At 44.9% G+C, this 24,921-nt stretch overlaps 1 protein-coding gene across 1 annotated transcript; it reads left to right on the forward strand.

Moving 5' to 3' along the window:
- Positions 1 to 555: 555 nt before the first annotated feature.
- Positions 556 to 23,843, forward strand: LOC126229655 (uncharacterized). The gene is made up of 2 exons (XM_049942378.1): positions 556 to 1,285; positions 23,264 to 23,843. The coding sequence occupies exons 1-2, from the start codon at positions 652 to 654 to the stop codon at positions 23,380 to 23,382; spliced, it is 753 nt and encodes a 250-aa protein (XP_049798335.1). The 5' UTR covers positions 556 to 651; the 3' UTR covers positions 23,383 to 23,843.
- The last annotated feature ends 1,078 nt before the right edge of the window (positions 23,844 to 24,921 follow it).

Raw genomic sequence — 24,921 nt, forward strand, 5'->3', positions numbered from 1 at the left:
ATTAGCGTTGTTAGTTGTGGTCCCCAGTCTGAAGCCTGGTTTGATGCAGCTCTCTATGCTACTCTACCCTGTGTGCGGCTGGTTCTGGCGGAGGTTCGAGTCCTCCCTCGGGGATGGATGTGTGTGTTTGTCGTTAGGATAATTTAAGTTATGTAGTGTGTAAGCTTAGGGACTGATGACCTTAGCAGTTAAGCCCCATAAGATTTCACACACATTTGAACATTTTGAACAAATTTCATGTCTCTCTAGTTCTGTTCAGTACGTCCTTATTATTTACGTGATCTACCCATCGAATCTTCAACATTATTCTGTAGCACCACATTTCCAAAACTTGTATTCGCATTGTATCTGAACTGTTTATCCCGTCAATGGTAAGGCATAACGACAACAAACAACTGCGTAGTAGCATTTGAAGCACAACCGTCTGTTGTCGTGGATGTTCTTTCAGCGGCACGACTATAGTGCGAATGGTCCTTGACGGCGAGTCGGAGCAGGTAACGGCGAGACGTTGGTACCCCGTCACCCGCGGCGGCTCCCGACGCGGGCAGAGCCCTCCCCTCTCCCCGCCAACCCCGGGCGACTGCCGCCGCAGGCCGAGGCCGGGCTATAAGACGGCAACGCCGGCCGAGCTAAGGACAATCCGAGAGAGTGATGTCGGTGAGGAGGGACCGCGGTTCGCGCGCGACCACTGCTTGCTCTGCCGGAGCAGCCGCGATGCGCCGCCTGGCCGTGGCTGCGGCCGTGGCGCTGTTGTGCTGCGCATGCGCGGATGCCGCCGCGGGTACGCGCGGTAGCGCCTGCAAAGGATCGGGGCCGGCGCTCGAGGAGCTGCTGCGACGTAACTACAGCGAGCACAGCGACGGCATGTGGAGCTGCGCCGACCGCGGCCCCCACTACCGCGACGCCACGCTCGCCTTCCAGTTCAACTCTCCCGGCCTGGAACTCATGCACTGCATCGCCGCGGACAGAGAGGTTTCGGATTTTTCCAAAGACGATGTGTACTTCGTCATGCTGAGCGGCTCCGCGGACTCGCCGTCGCGGTACAAGTGCAAGTTGTGCGACAGCAGGTGGTACACTCTGGATAGGGACCCGATGTTGCAGCGGCCGCTGGTGCAGTGCAGAGGCTTCGCCGAGCTGGAGCTGGAGCTGGAAGGGCACCCCGCAGAGGCCGGGACGCGGCTGGACGGCGTCCGCTGCCACACGGCCTGGCGCAAGGGCTGCGACCGCGGCTACACGTGGTGCCACGGCAAGTGCTGCCGCCGCGAAGCGCTCTTCTACTATCCCCGTGAGTACAGTGCCTCGTCCGCAGAACTTGCCTCACTTTCAGTCGTATTTTTGATCGTTACAACCGTCTCGAACACTGGTAGTCAACCTGGTACCTAAAGCCATCGGCACATAGACCGTGCCGTCGAATGTCATCGTTGAGCGTGCCGAGTTAAACGTGATGCTGAACGCTCACAAGGGAACCTCCCCATCGCACCCCCATCAGATTTAGTTATAAGTTGGCACAGTGGATAGGCCTTGAAAAACTGAACACAGATCAATCTAGAAAACAGGAAGAAGTTGTGTGGAACTATGAAAACAATAAGCAAAATATACAAACTGAGTAATCCATGTGCAAGATAGGTAACATCAAGGATGGTGTCAGTTCAGGAGCGCCGTGGTCCCGTGGTTAGCGTGAGCAGCTCCGTAACGAGAGGTCCTTGATTCAAGTCCTCCCTCGAGTGAAAAGTTTATTTTCGCGAAGTTATGACCTGTCCGTTCGTTCATCGACGTTTCTGTTCGCTGTAATAAGTTTAGTGTCTGTGTTTTGCGACCGCACCGCAAAACCGTGAGATTAGTACACGAAAGGACGTGCCTCTCCAGTGAGAACCCAAAACATTTGATCGCAAGATCATAGGTCAACCGATTCCTCCACAGGAAAACACGTCTGATATATTCTGTACGTTCGATCCCTTAAGCAACTTTTCGATTCCTTACAGTTTAGCCGGCCGCGGTGGTCTCGCGGTTCTAGGCGCTCAGTCAGGAACCGCGCGACTTCTACGGTCGCGGGTTCGAATCCTGCCTCGGGCATGGATGTGTGTGATCTCCTTAGGTTAGTTAGGTTTAAGTAGTTCTAAGTTCTAGGTGACTTATGACCACAGATGTTGAGTCCCATAGTGCTCAGGCCATTTGAACCATTTTGAACCTTACAGTTCGGAAAATATTCATTGACCTTGTTATTGAAGTCGCGAGCTATATTTGCTGGATTCATATTGCCCACGGAATACATGTCACGTATTTAATGCACTCTCGTCCAAAGTAGCGAACAGTCAACTGCCAGCCAGGGAGCCTCGTTAGCAGGAATACTCTCTCTTCTGTGCGCTGTAGTCCACTGACGTCGTGTGTTTCTATGTTTGTTTAGGTGTAGCGTCCACATACTACGGCGCAGTTACCTCACATCGGGCAGACGGACGGAGAGATAATAATTGTCTGAAAATAAAAAATTAAACTTTTCACTCGCGGGAAGACCTGAACTAAGGACCTCTCGGTCCGCAGCTGCTCACGCTAACCACGGGATCACGACGCTCCTGAGCTCACGCTATCCTCGATGTTGCCTATCTTGCGCATGGACTACTCAGTTTGTATATTTTGCTTATTTTTTCGTAGTTCCACACAACTTCTTCCTGTTTTCTCGATTGATCTGTGTTCAGTTTTTCAAGGCCTATCCACGGTGCCAACTTATAACTAAATCTGAGGGGGGTGCGATGGTGAGGTTCCCTTGTCAGAAATGATGTTACATGTGCATACGGTACGTGTGCATCAACGTGGTATAAGGGACTGCAGCGCGCTCCAGCGGCAGTTGTCTGCTGTATCTGGCTCGCAAATCACATTGGTAACGGATTTGGTAGGCGTAAAATTTCTGCGTTAACTCCATTACAACTCACATTTCTTCCCTTGTCGATATGCTCTTTATGTTAGTCTGTTCGCTGCATACATAAATAAAACCTTCAATATCCATGGACATTATATAAGAAAGAAAACTACCATGTCCAATCAGATTATTATTTTTTTTAAATAAAGGACGGGGCCCCTCCACGCCCACACCAACGTGGTGACCAAACCAAAAGTTCTACTGTCACCTCCGTATGACATGTTAGTTTTCAAATCGTGAGTTCAAATGGTTCGAATGGCTCTGAGCACCATGGGACTTAACTTCGGAGGTCCTCAGTCTCCTAGAACTTAGAACTACTTAAACCTAACTAACCTAAGGACATCACACACATCCATACCCGAGACAGGATTCGAACCTGCGACCTCAGCGGTCGCGCGGCTCCAGACTGTAGCACCTAGAACCGCTCGACCACAACGGCCGGCCAAATCGTGAGTCACAGGATGCGGGCTGTGATGTTATCCATGAGTCTGGCTACCGAGCGAGGTGGCGCAGTGGTTAGCACACTGGACTCGCATTCGGGAGGACGACGGTTCAATCCCGTCTCCGGCCATCCTGATTGAGGTTTTCCGTGATTTCCCTAAATCGTTTCAGGCAAATGCCGGGATGGTTCCTTTGAAAGGGCACGGCCGATTTCCTTCCCTAACCCGAGCTTGCGCTCCGTCTCTAATGACCTCGTTGTCGACGGGACGTTAAACATTAACCACCACCACCACCACCATGAGTCTGGGTAGGATTACTCATTGATATGGTCCATCAAGACACAGAAAGTGGACCAAAGCGATCGAAGGCTACCGATTTGCAAGGGCAGATGGAAAGAAATGCCAAGGCAAGCGCCAAGGGAAGAAAACCTCTGCGACAGTAGGACGGGTAGTAAGGGCAGTAGCGGCTTGCTAGCAGCGACAGTGCATGCAAGGTGTGTTTATGTTAGTGCGAGGTATCGTGCATCGTTACCTTTGTCGTTGCGGAAGCTCGTTGTAGGGCTTGCTGCAGCTGCTGCCCCCCTGTAACAATTCATGGTCCTCATAAATTAGTGGGCGATCGGTCATAGACCAGTTCACAGTGTAGGGGGTGTGTGTGGCTGGTGTGCGTGTTGTGTACGGTACGACTTCCTTGCGATTGCCTGTTTTTCCGGGGGTCGAGCATCTGGTTTGCCAGTAGTAGCTGTGTTGCAGGGGCTCGCCAGTACTGTCGTGTTAGCGTGCTATGGACCATAGATGTTTGGTTTCTTGCTAATAGTGTCTGTGGTCTATTATGTTTCCATCTATGGTTGTTGTCGTAGTTACCCAGAGAAAGGATAAACGGGATACGCGAGTGTCTCGTATTTCTGTACAGTCGTGTGGAGAGTTTTTGGAATACCTGCAAGATGGTATCTGGCCGATATTTCCGGTGAAGATCCGCGGTGCGTGTGTAGCGCGGAGCGTTGCTTATGATTCTGAGTACTTTGTTCTGTATGAGCTGCAGACGGCGCAGGCGTGTGGGCGCAGCGTATCCCCAGACAGGGGCTGCGTACGTCATCAGGGATCGAATAAGTGTCATGTACATGGACCTAGACACCCTCCTGTTCAGTGTGCTACGCCTGTTTTGCATAGGGTAAAGTTGTTTGAGCCTCACGTTTGCTTTGTTGGTCACGTGTTGAATGTGGTCCCCCCAGAGTAGTTTCCGGTCCAGACAGACACCGAGGTATTTGACCTTCTCGCGAAAACGTATTGGGCGTGCATGTAGTGTAATTGGGTTGCAGTGCTGATGTGTCCAATCAGAAACAACATTGGCTTATAAACGTTCCATTACAAATAGTGCAATACAAATTGTTATTTGATGATTGTGCCTCTTCAGAGGCAAAATCTTTACATGTGAAATACAAAACTTAAAACAACAACGTTCAAAATATCTTGCTGCCAGTAGCGCAAGCTGAAGCCAATCAAGCAAACTCATTCCTCACAAAGACCGCGCTTATACTTACATAACATCGCATATTAAAGAATACACTATTATTAAACTAATAACAAAATACCAGAACCGATTAGAAAACGGGAAGGGCAGCAATTAAAAATATTTGTATTTAGTGAGGCGTGAACCAGCAACACATGAACCATTATTACCTTTCCAGTCTGCAGTGATACATATTGCATTACACCAACCACGATTGTTCAGTGATCGTACCTTGGAACGCTTTTATCGTAGGTAAGTTATTAACTGACATTTAATTATAACAAATTATATCAAGGACATTCCATTTCTTACGGATCCTGTGTGTGCCGTTGCACTGAAACGGTATACTTCTATAACAAACAAGTTACAATAACTCTTTAACGACCAACATGACGCCGGCTGCGGTGGTCGAGCGGTTCTAGGCGGTTCAGTCTGGAACCGCGCGACCGCTAAAGTCGCAGGTTCGAATCCTTCCTCGGGCATGGACGTGTATGATGTCCTTAGGTTGGTTAGGTTTAAGTAGTTCTAAGTTCTAGGGGACTGATGACCTGAAATGTTAAGTCCCATAGAGCTCAGAGCCATTTGAACGAACCAACATGACGTTTCCCGTCATTTTATTACAGCAAATAATACAATTGACGACGGGTTTTCGAGAGATCCTCAATTTTCTGATGCTTAGAAATGGCATATATACATACGGAGTTCAAATGAAAGCCAATATCGCATCTCACGAGTTTGTACTGAAGAGAGATAGCGTGCATGTGATGTAGATGGAATTCTTCCACGTACGTTCGGAATATCTGTCATATCAGAAATTGTTCTGCACGCTCAGGAAGATTCCCTAGCATCCTTTTTCCCCACTATGACGTCAGAAACTCGGCACGCTCAATGCTCAACGTTTGAACGCACGGTCCGTCTGCCAACAGACTAACGCCTACTAGTGGACGTTCCAGGTTTCATGGTTGGCAGAAATGGTTGATGGTGGAAAACATTTTCATTAGGTTTCCATGAAATTTTGATATAACGTATTTCGCAAGCAGTTATTATTATATGCTTTAACTGTCTGCTACACTGCTTTATAAATATTCTAATGTAAAGTTCCGTCCCTGCTTTAGAAATTAACCATTGCTGTAGAGCTGGTGGGCAGTTAGAAAATCTTACTACTAATAGAAACACAAAAGTGGGTAGTAGGTAAGAAAGGTCGACAATCCCTGGCCTAGAACCTGTAACTACACATTTCCTCCCAACTTCTTATCTCTTTCAGTTAGATATGTGGTTTACGTTTTTTCGGACATGTCTGAAAGAAAAGACGTCACATATAAGATTAATCAACGAGATGACCACCAATGATCCTTTCAGTGCAGACGCACACCTAGCTTGAACTCTTAACGGGAACCGTCGAGATGCTGCGAGTAATGAGACTATTGAGCAGGGGCACTACATCAGTAATGTATGGTATAAGTCGAGGATCTAGGTCAGATCTGAGGCGTGCTACGATGATCTCTGCGGCTGAGGTGACCATTGTGTGTGGATCGCGTATTGGTCAGTGAATCTACCCAGTAAGCAGGAGAACTGAGTTCGAATCCTGATCAGGCACAAATTTTCAACTTGCTGCATTGATATAAATCAATGTCCACTGGCTACTAATGTCTTTAATTCCTTTGCGTCTTATCTCACCAGCTCCTCATTCGATGCATCATTCTTGCTCTCTCTCCTTCGTGCTGTTCTCGCTTTCTCGTCAGATAGATCCACCATTACCAGTATATTTGCTCTGAACCTCTCTCTCTTTGTTATATCGTCTTTACTGATACCTCACTTTCCTAGCTCCTGGCCAGGGCTGGTTTGAGGTCATTTTTCCACAAAACCACTTATTATTTGGCGGCGACTCTCCCCCCACCCTGTCACCCTTCCTCAGACATTAGAAATATTTCCTTGGCCTCTTGGTAGGAACTTCTAAAATAAATTTAAATCACGTAATCGTGGAATTAAGTTTTTTTTTCTTTTAAATAAGAACTACGTAGATATCCATTGTAACAAAAAGAAATTTCTTAATCTTAGTCCAGTGTTAATACTACAACTCACTTCCATTTCAAGCGGATCCTGAGAAAGCATTTAGTGTAATAGAAGTAACAAGACCAACTGCATTCTTTTAGAATCAATAGAAAAATACTTTTCATTAACCTAAATGTAAACAATGAAAATATAAAATTTCTGTTTTCTTTTCAGATTAACAATGCCACTTTTTAGTTCTACAGGGTGTCCCGAAACATCGGCAAATTTTAGGGACAGTTTCCTCACGCAGAAATAAGTAAAAAAGTCTGTAAACATTGGCTCCAAAATGCGTGCCTTAAGAGGTATGAGCACTTGTTCATCTTCGATACTATGAAGCAGATCTCGTCTGCTACAAGGTTTTGCTTCCATATTTTGAGAAGAAGAAGAATTGACCAGAGCAAGAAATAATCTCTACTAAATGTTTTGGTGTAAAAAATCTGCCCCTAAAGTTTGTCGGTGTTCTTTGGAACATCCTGTGCATTTTACAAATTATTTCCATTAAAAAGTATGCTGAATTGTTTTAAACACAGTTTCTAACAATATATAATTTTGGGATCACAGTAACAAAAATTATTTGTTTCAACTAACTTTAAATCATGTATTCTGCATGAAATTGATACGAACGACACTACAGACTATTCTTTAGTGGTGATAAATACTACTGCATGCTACTTTTTTTCCGTGACACAAAAACTAACATTTAGTATTAATACGAAGGCTGCAAAAGATGGCTTCGTGAAAATGTGGAGTGGACTACAAATTATTTGTCATAATATCACGAAAAGGCAGGCTGGATAGCAAAAAAGTGGGGTTGGCTGACTTTCTGTAATTGGTCACTATCTGTTCCATCTATGTCATTAAAAACGTACCTTGCTTACATCGAATCAATAAGGATATAACGATCGTCTTTGCAGATTCCCCCGCAGGTTAATTTCTTAGAAACATTTTTCTAATGTTTTGCTGATATCCGTGTGTAGCACCTCAAGTATAGAGAACTTTCTTTTAAAAATATTATAAGTAACTGTGGTGATAACAGTACCAGTTAACTGAGAAAAATTAAACGAATTTCGGGATACAATTTATATGTGGATATGTTAATTTTCTTGAATGCAAAGAAACATTATGCTCAAGTTTTACCTATATAGTTGTGACGAACTGAAACAGGGGAGCTGTAAGTTGAGTCCCCAGGTGTAGGAGTCACTGTACTCTACGTTTTGTTTGATGCCTTTAGTTCCTGATTAATTAGTTCAAATCCGCAAGACAGAGGTTAATGAGAAGTACCTGTTGCCCATTTAAATGTGACTACCGCGCGGGGTAGCCGCGCTGTCTCATGCTCTTGTCACGGTCCGTCGGAGATACGAGTCCTCCCTCGGGCATGGGTTCAAACTGTTCAAATGGCTCTGAGCACTATGGGACTTAACAGCTGTGGTCATCAGTCCCCTAGAACGTAGAACTACTTAAACCTAACTAACCTAAGGACATCACACACATCCATGCCCGAGGCAGGATTCGAACCTGCGACCGTAGCGGTCACGCGGTTCCAGACTGAAGCGCTTAGAACCGGACGGCCACACGGGCCGGCTCCGGAATGGGTGTGTGTCGTCCTTAATGTAAGTTAGTTTAAGTTAGATTAAGTAATGTGTAACCTTAGGGACCGATGACCTCAGCAGTTTGGTCCCATAAGACATTACCACAAATTTCCAAAAATGTGACTGCTTCCTTGTGTAGTACCTGGAGGGTTTGGCATAAGGTACCAATCAAACACCCTGAAATTCTAATTGCAGTGTGGCTGAGGCATCCAGGAGCCTCATGTGTATTGGCGCCCTGGAGTGCTGCAGAGCTCAGTATCAGCAGGCAGTGGCCCATGGTGTAACTGCTTCTGTTAGCAGCGATTCTAGGCCGGAGCGGTCTTGGGTAGCTGCGGCCACAAATGTTGTAGCACTGCTTATGCACCCTGCACTGTTGGGCAGGCAGCAGGCAGGTGAAGTAATGGCAGTGACCCACTGCCTCATGTTGATGGCCAGCGAGCTGCTTCGCAGGGTCGGCGCTGGCCAGACGTGGTGGTGACTCCAGGTCCCGTGGTTTCAGAGCAGACTACCCTGATGCAGAGTCGAACTGTGGTCCACAAACAGAATGCCAGATGGTGCTCAAGCATCACCGCCTTGTGGTGACAGAGTTGTGACTCTAACAGAAAAGACTTAAGTGTAAGATGGCTAGGTATTTATACGCTTCCGAGCTGTGCTTGATTGGCCTTAGCTATGCCTTGCGGCATATATACTAAATACCGGGTGATCAAAAAGTCAGTATAAATTTGAAAACTTAATAAACCACGGAATAATGTAGATAGAGAGGTAAAAATTGACACACATGCTTGGAATGACACGGAGTTTTATTAGAACCAAAATGCAGGATGGCGCTACACCCCATATTGTTAGACGCATGAAAGATCTCTTGCGCGCGTCGTTTGGTGATGATCGTGTGCTCAGCCGCCACTTTCGTCTTGCTTGGCCTCCCAGGTCCCCAGACCTCAGTCCACGCGATTATTGGCTTTAGGGCTACCTGAAGTCGCAACTGTATCGTGATCGACCGACATCTCTAGGGATGCTGAAAGACAACATCTGAGGCCAATACCTCACCATAACTCCGGACATGCTTTACAGTGCTGTTCACAACATTATTCCTCGACTACAGCTGTTGTTGAGGAATGATGGTGGACATATTGAGCATTTCCTGTAAAGAACATCATCTTTGCTTTGTCTTACTTTGTTATGCCAATTATTGCTATTCGGATCAGATGAAGCGCCATCTGTCGGACATTTTTTGAACTTCTGTATGTTTTTGGTTCTAATAAAACCCCATGTCATTCCAAGCATGTGCGTCAATTTGTACCTCCCTGTCTACATTATTCCGTGACATATTCAGTTTTCAAATTTGTACTGACTTTTTGATTACCCGGTATTTTGACAAACGCCTGTGTGCAAAGGCTTATTCCCTCTTCAGATTAGGTCCAAAATGGCTCTGAGCACTATGGGACTGAACATCTGAGGTCATCAGTCCCCTAGAACTTAGAACTACTTAAACCTAACTAACCTAAGGACATCACACACATCCATGCCCGCGGCAGGATTCGAACCTGAGACCGTAGTGGTCTCGCGGTTCCAGGCTGAAGCGCCTAGAACCGCTCGGCCACAACGGCCGGCTCAGATTAGGTACTGCTGTGTCAAATGTTTCCACACATCAACACGCCAGCTCACCTCGCAACATTGTGACGCTTATGTTACATTTGGTGAGCAATGACTCCCACGCTTGCCTGTGGCTGGCGCTACTACAAACCACTTGTATACTTCGCACATTTCTGAACAAATATGATTGGTATGCTACAGCTGGAACTTCACTTCATTCCCCACGCACACTCACACATTGTGTGCCAACTGAATGGAGCTAAATTCGTCCCTCCCTGGTCCAGTATGTAGTTCAAGGGGTTGGTGATATCAGCATTTCAGGGTTATGTTGGTAACGCACAGACTTCAGCAGTTCCTGTGTTTTGCAGATTGATCTTCCTAACTGTAAGTGCGGCCCACTTCGTTCTCACTCTGTGATTGCACTCTTGCGAGATAGGTCATGGTGGAGACAAGTTGTCGTAGACTGTAGTTGAGTAGACATTAGATTAACAAACCCATCTTGGTCTTATTGCTTGCACAGGTCGTTAAGTAGGTGCAGCTGTTGTGGCGTAACAAGCTAGTCACGCCACACTGAGGAGGAAGCCGAAAGGCACGCGTACACACACGCCGACTGGCGTCAAGTCTGGAACAGGATACGTTATGACTGCTATAAAGAAAATACGTATCTTTGGAATATACTTAACTTTTAATGCTTCCTTTGGTACATCTCTCTTGACTATACAAATGTGACTCGTAAGATACATGCACTGATACAATTGGCGCCTTGCTAAGTCGTAACCATTAACTTAGCTGAAGGCTATTCTAACTGTCTCTCGGCAAATGAGAGCAAAGGCTTCGTCAGTATAGTCGCTAGCAACGTCGTCGTACAACTGGGGCGAGTTCTCGTACGTCTCTCGAGACCTGCCGTGTGGTGGCGCTCGGTCTGCGATCACACAGTGGCGACACGCGGGTCCGACATAGTACTAATGGACCGCGGCCGATTTAAGCTACCACCTAGCAAGTGTGGTGTCTGGCAGTGACACCACATGCCTCCCCCGCAAATCGGCGAACGGTCGTGTTATAAGGCTTCCGCCCGCCGTGGGGAGGACCCCATGTTGACGTATGCGATGAGGTGGGGAGCCTAACAACAGGCGAGGCTATGCCACCCGCACCCGGCCATTCGGTCCGAGGGGAGCTAGGAAACGCCTGAAAACCTAGTCCAGGGTGCACGTCAACATGCGGTGTATGCGCCTGTAGAGAGACAGGAGGGGCCGAAGGGTCGACCTCCATGTGGTCGGGGCACCCGACGGGCGAAGACGACATCTGGTCCGGAGTCCTCCATGGTGGAGGACAGCTGGTCACAGGAAGCGAGCGGCGGCGCGTGACCCAGGGAGGCGCCAGGCGGTTGCAGCGACGCGTCCACTGCGGGCGGCGCCGGCGGGAGAACAGGCGGCGGCGGCGGCGCGTCGCCATGAGGCAAAATGGAAGGCAGCGTCGGTAACACCTGGGGATGAGGCGAGCCAGTAGATGGGTCCCCAGGGCGCCGACCGGACGGCACCGTCGCTGAAAGCAGACGGGGAGCGGCAGAACCCAGGCGACGACAGAGGCGCAGCTGATTGAGATGCCGACGCACCTCACCAGAGGCCCCCAAAACCAAATACATCGCGCGGCCGAGGCAGCGAAGAATGCGCCCTGCGAGCCAACGCCGTGAACCGCGATAGTTGCGATAGAAAACAACGTCGCCAGGAGCAGAAGCAGCAGTCTGCCGCTGCACTGGAACCTGATGCGGCGGATGCAGCAAAGACATCAAGGTTCGATGAGGACGACCATGGAGCAACTCAGCCGGCGAGCGACCATCGCGGGGCTGAGAGCGATACAAAGACAAAAAGAGCAACAATGCGTCCTCCCTAGAATGCGACTCTTTCAACTTCAGCATCTGTGACTTGAAAGTCCGGACCAACCGTTCAGCGGCACCGTTTGACTGAGGCGAAAACGGCGCGGATGTCAGATGTTGAATACCATTGGCCTTGCAGAATGACTGAAATTCTGCGGACATGAATTGTGGGCCATTGTCGGAAACAATAGTCTGGGGAAGACCTTTAATGCAAAAAATAGCGGACAACGCTTGGATGGTGGCAGATGACGTCGTGGAAGACATCCGGACAACAAAAGGAAAATTACTGAAGGAATCCACCACAACCAACCATCGAGCATTCCAGAATGGACCAGCAAAATCGATGTGCAAGCGTTGCCAAGGGGAAGTGGCTGTCGGCCATGCAAAGAATTTCCGCGGCGGGGCGGATTGTTGTTCGGCACACGCCACGCAAGAAGAGCACATATTCGTAATCGCAGCATCGATTCTGAACCAAGTACAGTGCTGACGAGCAAGTTGTTTCGTACGCACTATACCCCAATGTCCGTGGTGAAGAAGCCGTAAGACAGAGGACTGTAACGAACGTGGGACCACTACCCTAGACTGATCATTATTAGAACTCAACAACAAAACACCACGTCGTACAAAAAGTCTCTCCCTGTGAGCAAAAAATCGGCGAACCAACGGATCCTCGATCCGTGACTTTGACAAGGGCCATTGCGTAGCAACAAAACGCAAAACGGTAGCAAGGACAGGGTCAGCAGCTGTGGCTGTAGCTACACGACGAAAATCAATCGGAAACGATTCGACCACGTCATCGGTTTCCGAATCAATGAACATGCAAGCAAGTTCGGAAGAATCGAATGCTTTATCCTCAGCAACAGGCAAACGGGACAACGCATCAGCGTTTCCGTGCTTAGCAGTGGACCGATACAAGATATCGTAGCGGTACTGCGAGAGGAAAAGAGACCAGCGAATGAATTTCTGCGCTGTACGTGGAGGTACAGGCTTGTTCGGATGAAAAAGCGACGTCAAAGGTTTGTGGTCTGTGATGATGGTAAAGTGACGACCATACAAGAAATTATGGAACTTAGTAACACCAAACACGAGAGCTACAGCTTCTTTCTCTATCTGGGAATAATGGCGTTGCGCAGACGAGAGCAATTTTGAAGCAAAGGCAATAGGACGATCATGCGATCCATCTTTGTGCGCAAGCACAGCACCGATCCCGAATTCCGATGCATCGACCATCAACAAAAGGGGTTTCTGAGGATCGAATGGCGTAAGGCAAGTATTTGAAAGCAACGCCGATTTCAACTGGCGAAAGGCGCGTTCGCATTCCGTCGTCCAGACGAACGGAACACCCTTACGGCGTAAGCGATGAAGTGGAGCTGAAATGGAAGAAGCGCGCGGCACAAACCTGGCATAGTAGTTAATTTTTTCCAACACACTCTGTGGATGTTTCAAGTTCTGTGGCGAAGGCAACTCCTGTATGGCACGGAGGTGCTCTGGACTCGGATGTATGCCTTGGGCATTAATGACATGTCCCAGATATGGTAAGTCACGAGCAAAAAACACACATTTGTCCTTCCTCAAGCGAAGACCATTTTGTCGCAAGACCAGAAATAACGTTCGTAGGTTGGCTAAATGTTCGGCTTCTGTCTTTCCGGAGATCACAATATCGTCCAGATAGTTCGCAGCAGTAGGAACCGACGCACAAACAGTTTGTAAATATTGCTGAAACAATGCAGGGGCGGATGCACACCCGAATGGCAGTCTTTTGAAGCGATACAATCCAAGATGCGTGTTAACCACCAATACGCGCTGGGATTCTTCGTCCACTGGTAGTTGCAAGTACGCATCTGCTAGGTCCAATTTCGAAAAGTATGTACCCGGGCACAGTTTATCAAAAAGATCTTCCGGGCGGGGCAAAGGAAAAGTTGCAGTCACAAGTTGTGGATTCACAGTTGCCTTGAAGTCCACGCAAAGTCTCAGTTTTCCGGAAGGTTTTGGCAAAATTACTAAGGGTGAGGCCCAGAGAGAAGCCTGCACACGTTCAATTAAACCTTGAGATTCTAAACCGTGTAATGTTCTTGCGACCTCATCACGCAATGCGTGGGGAACATTGCGCGCTCTGAAAAATTTCGGTTGCGCGTCCACTTTTAGTTCCAAATGTGCTTCATAGTTCTTAGCGCAACCAAGGCCCGGTGCAAAAATGTCTGCAAATTCTTCACAAAGACTAGAAACACTGGCTGAAGGCACAGTCTGATTCACTGATAGGACCTGATTGACAATAGACAAGTTAAACAACTGAAATAAATCTAAATCAAACAAGTTCACTGCCGTAGAAGAACGAAGAACGTAAAATGACACAAGTTTTGTTTGTCCCTTGTACGTGGCAAGAAGGCTGCACTGTCCTAACACAGGTATCTGCTGTCCTAAACAACTATTGAGCTGAACATTTGCGGCACACAACGGAGGTTTGCCCAGTTGTTTGTAGATGTCTTGATTGAGCAATGAAACTGCAGCTCCGGTATCGAGCTGGAATGGTATCACTTTGCCTTCAAAGTCCAAGTCTACAAAAAGTTTATTGTCCTGCTGGCGACAAGAGCGACTTTCTCGTGCAATTTGAAGTGATACAGGTACAGAAGCACTTGCGACTTTACGGGAGTTCCGGCGACGTCGACGCACACTTTTTGTGGGACGAACACAGTCACTGTTAGATAAAGTGGCACTGGACGGTGTGGAATTAACGACATGAATGTCCATGGGCGAAGGTCCACGAGCCTGATTGTCCCTGGTTCGATTCCGGTGCGAAGCAAAGGGCCTGGAATGGTTCTGATTGTCTGATCTTAGCTTTTTCTGGCAAACACTTTGAACATGTCCTGTCTTATGACAGTAAAAGCAAATAGCTTGGCGTGACGGGCAATTGTCACGCGAATGTCTAGTTGCACACCGCGGGCATGATTTTAGAACTGCATTGGCATGCTTACGCGGCACACGTGTTTGCGAGCTAGGCTGCAGCTGCGCGGACGTGCGCGAGGGCCGTTTAGCGTCCCGTGCTGCGCGCCCGGCGGGCCGGTCAATGCGACACACTGCTGGCGAAGTTTCAAATGATTCCTGAGCAAAGTCAAGTGTGTCTTGCCTATCCAATATGTCTATCACTTGTTTAAGGGAGGGATTAACTAGTTTCAAAATCTGTTCCCGTATGCGAACATCAGAAACGTTCTGTGCTATTGCATCACGCACCATAGTATCTGAATACGGAAGTCCACATTCACATGCAAAATCACAATCCCTAGTAAGTCCTTGCAATGTTGCAACCCACTACCTATTAGTCTGACCGGCCGTACGTTTGGTACGAAAGAACGTATACCTTTTTGCAACTACATTAACTGTTTCTTTGAAATAGGCATCCAAAGCAGACAAAATTTCTTCGTAGGACAGAGTTGCTATGTCGCGTCGGGGAAACAATTTCACTATCACACGGTAGGTGGACACACCGACACAAGAAAGCAAAAACGGCTGCCGCTCATTACCTTGAATTCTGTAGGCAGCTAGATGGAATCCAAATTGTCGGGACCATTCAGTCCACGACTCTTGGGTTGAATCAAAATGACGGAAGGACGGTGCAACTGCTTGGGGTGGCTGCGGTAGCGATGAAGCGGCGGCGGCCGCATCGGGGTGCAGCGCACGTTGACCCTGGACGAGCTGTCCAAGGGCATCCAATAACGCCTGCGTCTGCTGATTCTGCAAGCGATAAAATTCGGACAGTACATCTGGAGAATGTGGCGAAGCCATGACACAAATAATTCAGAGCAAAGCAAGTAGAAAGAACCCGATCCTTTAATCCTCGTCGTCAATCTGTTGTGGCGTAACAAGCTAGTCACGCCACACTGAGGAGGAAGCTGAAAGGCACGCGTACACACACGCCGACTGGCGTCAAGTCTGGAACAGGATACGTTATGACTGCTATAAAGAAAATACGTATCTTTGGAATATACTTAACTTTTAATGCTTCCTTTGGTACATCTCTCTTGACTATACAAATGAGACTCGTAAGATACATGCACTGATACAATTGGCGCCTTGCTAAGTCGTAACCATTAACTTAGCTGAAGGCTATTCTAACTGTCTCTCGGCAAATGAGAGCAAAGGCTTCGTCAGTATAGTCGCTAGCAACGTCGTCGTACAACTGGGGCGAGTTCTCGTACGTCTCTCGAGACCTGCCGTGTGGTGGCGCTCGGTCTGCGATCACACAGTGGCGACACGCGGGTCCGACATGTACTAATGGACAGCGGCCGATTTAAGCTACCACCTAGCAAGTGTGGTGTCTGGCAGTGACACCACAGTAGCAAGAGTCGGCTAGCAATCATGCATTGCTCTACACACGACAACTGCATTGCAAATTTATTTGTCGTTCATATCCACTGAAGCAACCGCAACTTGAAGGATGGTGTTGTCTGCATTCTAGATTGGGAGTCTCTACACAAATTCTATTACCTGCCATATTTACCTTGCCTCTTCCAACAATTCCGAGAAGTAATGGCCTTTGCAAAAGTATAATCTAGTGTATTCAAGCTTTTCCTCATTTCTTATTTTAGCTTTGGTTAATAATAAAGATTGTCAAACACTAAATTGCTTGCAATATGGACAGGACCAAATTTACATTTCTGAGTATTCTTTCTTGTAAACGATTTCCATGAATCACTAAGATTCAGTTCCTGTATGTACAGCAACTCGTACCATATCCTGCAACATTTTCTTTTTATATTTTCAAATCTTTGTTATGCTACTTTTACTCCTGTTTCATTTAAATTATTATTATCTTTTTTTTAAGAGATGGGGGAACAAATCCCTTGTGCCCCCTAATAGATTAAAATTTTGATTGCCATTAATTATAAAACAGTCTAAATAACAACTGTACCTTTCTTATAAGGTGACAGCTTTCATCACATGATAATCTTGAGACCTTCAAACCATATTGATGGTGACTAGCTATACATGGAGCAGGAACTGCTAAATGGCAATAATCAACTGCTGGAGCAGCTCCACCCACTATTACTACCTCGTACTCACATGTGAAATATCTATATAAAGACCCCAAGACCTCTATCGACTCAGCCCTACAGTAGGTTTAAAAATTTTAGTCAAATGGTTCAAATGGCTCTGAGCACTAAGGGACTTAACATCTGAGGTCATCAGTCCCCTAGAACTTAGAACTACCTAAACCTAACTAACCTAAGGACATCACACACATACATGCCCGAGGCAGGATTCGAACCTGCGACCGTAGCAGTCGCGCGGTTCCAGACTGAAGCGCCTGGAACTGCTCAGCTACACCGGCCGGCTACAAAAATTTTAGTAACCGGGTACTGTGTTCATATTGTTTCCTCCAACTGAGGACCTACAGGTCGCACACAGCTGTTTCATAGCAGCACAGCTTTCCTCTTCCTCCGCAGTTCGTGGTCTAATGGCTCGCATTGCTGCCCCTAGATCGCGGGGTCCCGGGTTCGATTCCCGGCTGTGTTGGGGGTTTCCTATTTCTTACAACTCTTTTCACCTGAGGCAGCTCTCCACTTAACTCTGCCAGCTGCTGAAACCGATATTTTTTGTGCACAAAGAATGCATCAGACATTGTAGAGTTGGAATGGAAAAGTTGAATAAGTTACATTTGAAAAGATGTATGTATCAAAGGAATAATGTCGTGGTATGGGAGGGGAAGGCAGTTGAAACTGCCCTGGGAAACCATACAAAGTAAGTAAATAATTAAGGAAGGCAGGAAAGGCTGGTGACAGGAGGGAACTTACGGTCAGTATGTGAAGATACAAGGAAGGTAGGAGAAGGCAGGACACCGCGACAGGGTTGTTATATGGCAATAGGCCAGGCTTCTTCAGGATGGTGGTGGAAAAAATGTGATACTGTCTAGGGATCCAGTTCACAACATTCAGTGGTGTGGGTAGTGAAGTTTGTAAGGGCAGAGAACTATGCAACCATCTGAAAAGGTCAGGATAGAATCAATAAGGTTCGAGGAGAGATCTATGATAATTCCAGTACTTTGCCCCCCATGTCAAGTCCACTGGTAGTTTTAGTCCATAGTGTATTTTTTTCGTAGTTAATATGTTAGGATATACAGTTAGCTTTTGCTTCAGTGTTAGTCCAGGTATTTCGGTGTTTTAGTTAGGTGAATTGGAAGGTTGTCTACTATAAGGTCGAGTTCTTGGGGGCAGAAAACTCAAGTTGTTTTTCTACAATTATTGCCAAGATTTTGCATGACTGGTGGAACTGAGACGGAGTTTGAGGGGTCAGTTCCTGTTCAGTATTCGTAGTTTATGAAGTCTATTTCTGCTCAATAGGGTTCTATTTAAACGAAATCTAATACATATACACATAGTTTATAAAGATTGCTTCTGCTTGATAGGGTTCTAGTTAAAGCAATCTAATACATATACATTAACATTTCTGTAAATGCAAAACCCAGAATGAATAGCCTTGATGAACTGAAACTGGTAAGTGTGTAAGACAGTGCACATCATGGACAAAACTGAGATGTTACATCCATACAAAGTCAGTACGGCACTGTCCTGTGCAAAAAAGCAGTTTAGTGGTCTACCTGGCTCATTTACCGCAATTCGTGTGAAATTAATTAAGTACTTAATTTCTGAATGTTTATTCTGTAGTATGAGAACTACTTATTAATGTTTAAGATCCTGCAAATGTCATTTTTACTTTTCATTTATACAATGGTTTTATTTTTGTGTGATCTGTTCTGACTGCAAAAGGAAAAGTTAAGGAAAGAATCTGCAGCATGAATGTACATTCTTGAGTAGTGAATTCCATAGTCTTTTTGTTAAAGTGTGTCTTATCTGTCCTCTGCACTTGAAGTTATGGTTCCTGGAGCACATCAATAATGCGCTGTGAATCTGAATCATGGCACCAAACCTTGGATGAGTGTGTTGCATCTTTAATAGAAACGTCACTGCAAACTTTCTTTGCAATAATTTTGGTAAGAAGATCATCAAATTAAGGGGGAGACCCTGGATCAGTCGTTCTGTGTGTTGTAAATTATTGTTGTGCAGTGTGTTTCTCAGCACAAGCCATTAATGCACAAAAGTGGTACTGAATGTACAACTTTTATTAATAGTGTTAGACACTTTGTCAAACATTTACATAACTTCTGTACTTGTTTCATTATTTTACTTGTCATACTCTTGTCTTTGTTGCACTGTTGACATCCTATCCAAAATATTAATTTATCGGTTCTTTGCATACACTCTCATAATGTCCATATCTAACACTATCCTCTCACTCTGCAAGTTTCCTGCTAGGTTTTAGAGAACGGAATACCTATAAAAGCAATTCCAAAACATGCCTTGAATTGAAAATGCCCTCTTATGAGCAATGTTTAGCCCCATTAACTAATAAGTATTTTAAATTTCCTACCACCCAGATGGAATATTAACAAACAGGTTCTGTACTGCGCATCAAAATGTACTCGGCTCACAAAGGTATAAAAACCACGTCGCCACGTGGAAGACACACTATAAAGTCACGAAAGTTTCAGTGAAATTCTCCACCTTAAACTTCGCAATGTGAACCAAAAAATTAATTACCGATGAACTAAAAAATCTCTTTTCAATGATTAACAAAATCATATTGCAGATGTGCTTATCTTGCACGCAGCCAAACTGCACCCTACCACACCATCATGCCGCCAACAGCCAACCACTCCATCAGAGTGGCAAAACAAGACCTTATGCCAGACCTGCTTGAACTGCTGTTTCTTCAAATATGCTACCTGTTGTTTGTCATGAGGTGGGCGGGACCCTATTGGCCCAATATTTTGGAACTACCTAAGACAAACTATGTTGGTAGTTACAGAAACAAATCTCGGAAGTAAAGCTGCAGTAAATAATAAGTGAAATAATAGAATAATGAAAGTTGCAGATCTTGTGAGTAACGATCAATCCTTTACCATCCAACTGACACTGATTTTGCGTCCCTTCCGTGCAGTGTCTCTACCTGCATTTCACGCTGTGATCATGTGAACATCACACACGGGTTGACAGTCAGAAAGAAAACATGTCTTTTTTGTGATCATCAGAGGAATGCAATACTCCTCTGAATATTTTTTATTTACGGTACTTTTAAATCAAACAGCTACGTAAAAAATCTATGAGTTCATGGGCAACTTCAAATTTTCATTTATATATGAAAATTTTAATCATCTCTGCAAAAATAAAAGTGTGATGTGACATCTGATGTCTCCCGAGGATATGGTCACGTTGTAACCCAGTATGCTCTGATCTGTTTCAGTATTTTCCAGTCTAATATGAGTGTATCCAAGTTGTGAGTCTGTAGGGAAGTATGGTGTGGTCACCAGAATTCAAAAAATTGGAAATTTGTAGTAAGTTACTATGGGACCAAGCTGCTGAGGTCATCGGTCCCTAGGCTTACGCGCTACTTAATCTAACTTAAACTAACTTACGCTAATAAGAGCTTAAGGGCGGTGATTGTCCATCGTATCGTCGCTGTCTGGGTGGAAAATTTTCAGCGTCATCCATTGAATAACTGAGTCTCAGCAACCGCTTGTGTCAGTCTTTCTGCAGTGTACCAAATTTTCCGATCTTGCTTCGTTAAGTCCCTGGGCAATGGCGGGCTGTAGCACGGCAACTCCAGCTTCGCTCTCATACCGTCTCATCTCCAACTGATGCACATGCCACCTGGTTCCATAGCGGCTTACACGCCGAATTTTCTTGTGAAAAGGGTTGAGAATTCCATCAGGTGCTTCTGTGCATTCCTGAGCTGTAGAGAGGGATGCAGCCCAACAACAAGCCTGTTTATTTGTAATGGGGTCATCGGTCCCTAGGCTTACACACTACTTAATCTAATTTAAACTAACCTACGCTAAGGACAACACGCACATCCATGCCCGAGGAACCGTCCGAACCGTGACAAGACGCGCAAGACCGCACTGCTACCCCGCGCGGCCCAGAATTCAAAACAGAGGAGTGGAGTTTATGGGGAACTGACGCTGTTAAAACAATTAGTATTGTTAGGGATGTGGCTGGATATGGCGTCTCACGAGATAATGATGGCTATTGGAACACTTTGCATGGGTATAACGAAGTGTGTAGATGATGTTGAATTGGACAGTTCATTGCCAATTTGGCTCAAAGACTTCAGTGATGCATCCAAGGACGTATTGCACCGGTGTTATTTTCAAAGAGGGATGTTGTTCTGGTGAATAAATGCTTTGAAAATGGTTGAAGGAAGGTGTCATTTAAGATGAGGATATTGGCATCATGCTGGGACAGCGTGTACATAACCAGGTATTTGTTTGTTGGGGAGAAAGGAATGTTGTGTAAGGGGAATGATTGATTGATTGATTGATTTTTATTGTTGTAGAGACCTCAGAGATCATCTGAGGCATTACAAAAGTCAATATTACACAGTATAAATGTCACACAAATAATTACAAAAACAAGAAAAATATTACACAATATAATTATTACACAAATAATTATGGTACCTTCACACAAATACAAAACAGAGAAACTTCTGGTACAAATTGATATTGCATAGTAAATTTAGACAATTACAGACTTACTCATATATAGAAGCATATAAAAACTGATCACTAAGTGTAGTCATACCATATTCTTTGCCTCACTTAAAAATTCATCAGTCTCATAAATGCTGAGCTCAAGAAGAAGAAGAAATTCTTTTACTTTTTTTTGTATTGTTGAATTGGAAGATCCCTGATACGTTGGGGTATGGCAGTAAAAAATTTTATGGACTTGTATAAGAAGCACTTTTGTGTTTTTTCATAGTTACATCAGAAAGAAACTAAGTCCTGCTTGTTTCTTCTGTTATAATTATGTCGCATGTCATACTGTTGATAACCCGGATAGTTTTCCTTAATATGCATTACACACTGTAGTATAAATATTGACGGCAGAGTCATAATCTGTACTTTTTTAAAGCTTGGCCTACAGTGAGCTCTGGGTGCCAAGCTACATATCAATCTTATTGCCTTCTTTTGTAGTTTGAAGACATTAGCTGCCTTGCTTTGGTGTCCCCACAGTATTGTACCATAGGAAATGTGACTGTGTATTAAAGCAAAATAAACCACATTAAGTACTTGCACGTTTAGACAAAGACGCAGCTTCCTTAGAGCAAATATTCCTTTGCTAAAGCTGCTTCCCCTTTTTCTATATGGCTACCCCAGGATAATTTTGAATCAATTGAGATTCCAAGGAAATTAACAGCATTTTAGCTCTGCTCAAGTTCAGTGTTATTATTCCACGATACATACAGGTCTTGTATTTTTTTTCGGTTGACACAAAGGGAAATAGCTTTACACCAATTTTCAGCTTTGGCAGTGCACTGGTCTGCTTCATATTTCACCTTCTGTGCTGTTTCTGCAGTTATACAGACTGCAAGATCGTCTGTAAATAAGTAAGTCCTAGTTGACGGCCCAACTATGTTACATGGTAAGTCATTCATATAAATAATAAATAGAATTGGGCCACGTACAGAACCTTGTGGGACACCCATGCCCACAGGTAAGTAATCAGATTCTGCACCATTAAAAACCACTTTCTGCACTCTATTACTTAGATAAGATTTTATCAATTCCAGAGCACTTCCTGTAAAGCCATAGAATTGCAGTTTGTTCAATAAGATTTCATGAGACACAGTGTCGAAAGCTTTTGATAAATCGAAGAGTTTATTCTGAACCACTAGCTTGCTTTCTAGTTGCTTCACACACTGTGTTAAAAGTGATAAGGCAGATTTAACAGTTCCTAACCCTGTTCTGAAGCCAAATTGACTATCAGTGAAGATTTTGTTTTCTTCAAAGTATTTTACTATTTGATTATTTAATATAGCTTCTATCACTTTAGACAAGATTGGCACAATTGAAACAGGCCTAAAATTATCACAACTTGAGAGGCTGCCTTTTTTGTGTATTGGAGTGACTTTAACAAACTTTAATGCTTTTGGGAACTGAGCCTCCAAAATACATGTATTTACTACATGTGTTATCAATTCTGGCAGTTGAACTGAATCACACTTTAACATGCTGCAGCGAAGATCAGGAAATATATTGTCTAGGTGAGGTAGCTGAAAGTAAAGTGTACTCAGTTGTAGTATTAGGAGACCCATCTGCGCCCTAATCACTTTTTGCTGTAAGAATGCCCTGCATCTGTTTCAAATTCAGATTAATAGGGAGCACTGTCTTTGGATGTTGACATTGCCACAACCTGGAGCATAATCATAATCACTGTGTTTGTTCCCTGCTGTTCACAGAGCTGCAGCAGCCGATTGGCACTGGTAGTCTGCTGACTGCACAGAGTGCTGGATCCCGTGATGCACCACTGCTGCACCGTCTGACAAAGGCGGCAAAGACAGCTGACACTGCCTGCTGACTGCTGACTGGTACTGCTGGGAGCCTGTAGGCTGCTGGACCTTGTGAGGCTCCCCTGCCGCGCCTAATGGCAGTGGCTCTGTAGGCTGCTGGCCCATAGGAGGCACTGTTGCAGCACCTGCAGACAATGGCAGCACAGGCTGCTGTCACTGACTGCTGACTGCTGCTGCTGCTGAGTGCTGACAACATAGAGAGCCAGCCCACAGAAGTCGCCAATGATGAGCCTGCTATTACTATAAATAAAATGTCGCAATTCCTTATCTGTGAACATGATGTAGTTTGGCTGCATGCATGAAAATGGAATGACTGGCGGACGTATCTGTATCAACATTCCATCGTAAATAAAGTTGACTGTATATTGTGTCCTGTACAGCTGTGGTTCAGTGTTGCAGTATCTATGAGTTATAGCGAAGTACTAAACTGTTTTTTACTGAAGTTAATAAAAGACAGGAAAACATACCACATAGTGGAATCACTGTTGTGCTGTATATGGCAACCACCTCAGAAATGAAACAAATTCTTTGACGAAATCCACATCATAATTAGCAGTCATTTACAGTTGCACTTGTGTATGTTTCTGAGCTAGCCCAGCTTAATCTCAGTCAACCTTGAAAAAGTTTTTTGCGCGCCAGTGAAAGCTTTTACAATGGGTTTTGTTGTTTTCCTTGTTCAATTTTGATACTGGATTGTGTATTTCATGTTTTAGATAGATTTGAATATCTTAAACACTTTTATTTAATCTATATTAGAGCAAAATAAACTGGCATTTAACAACGTTTTACCAAAGTGACAACTTCTCCCAGTGATATAGGAATGCTTCTGCATGTTATTCTGCAATGAACAGGTGTAAATCTGCCTATCATTCTGTTCATAGGGCCTTAAGACAAGGAAATCCACTCATCTGTAAATTACATTGTCAGCATGTGGCTCTGTAGTGTTTTAATATTTAACAACAGTCTTATTTACTGTCAAAAACTCTTCAACTGGAAGCATAATGTTACCAAACTAGACAGGTGTATCAGAGATTGCGACTTTTTAGATACACACTGCAATAAATTGAGGAAATGACATACTGAAAATGCTTCTACAATGAGAACCAAAAATATAATAAACTAAGGAACTGAAATACAAACGATATGGTCCCATTCTGGGTGCCAAAAACCCAATAAATTTCAAATTAATGATAAGTTAAGGAAGAATTTATAATTTTTCAGAAATCATCAATACAAAACTAAAATCAAGGACATTTTGACTCGTCATAGAAGTGACTTAGGAATTTGGCTTGTGGGGAAGGGGTGGGTATTAACTACATTTTCTCACCATGTGATCGAATCAGTGTTATGTGAATATATGGGCAACTGGTGTGATGTCAGCATGGTGTGTTGATCTCCTACAGAATCTCTTTGGTTTCTCTTAATCTCCTACAGAATTACTTTTGGTGTCTCACGGCATTTCGTTGGCACCTGACAGCTTTCATTTCCATGCATTGTGGCTTTTCAGGCAACGCTCAGAAAAGCTTTCCTTGTTCTCCATCCCTTGC

The sequence above is a fragment of the Schistocerca nitens genome, unplaced genomic scaffold (assembly GCF_023898315.1).
Source record: "Schistocerca nitens isolate TAMUIC-IGC-003100 unplaced genomic scaffold, iqSchNite1.1 HiC_scaffold_377, whole genome shotgun sequence".
Lineage (NCBI taxonomy): Eukaryota > Metazoa > Arthropoda > Insecta > Orthoptera > Acrididae > Schistocerca > Schistocerca nitens.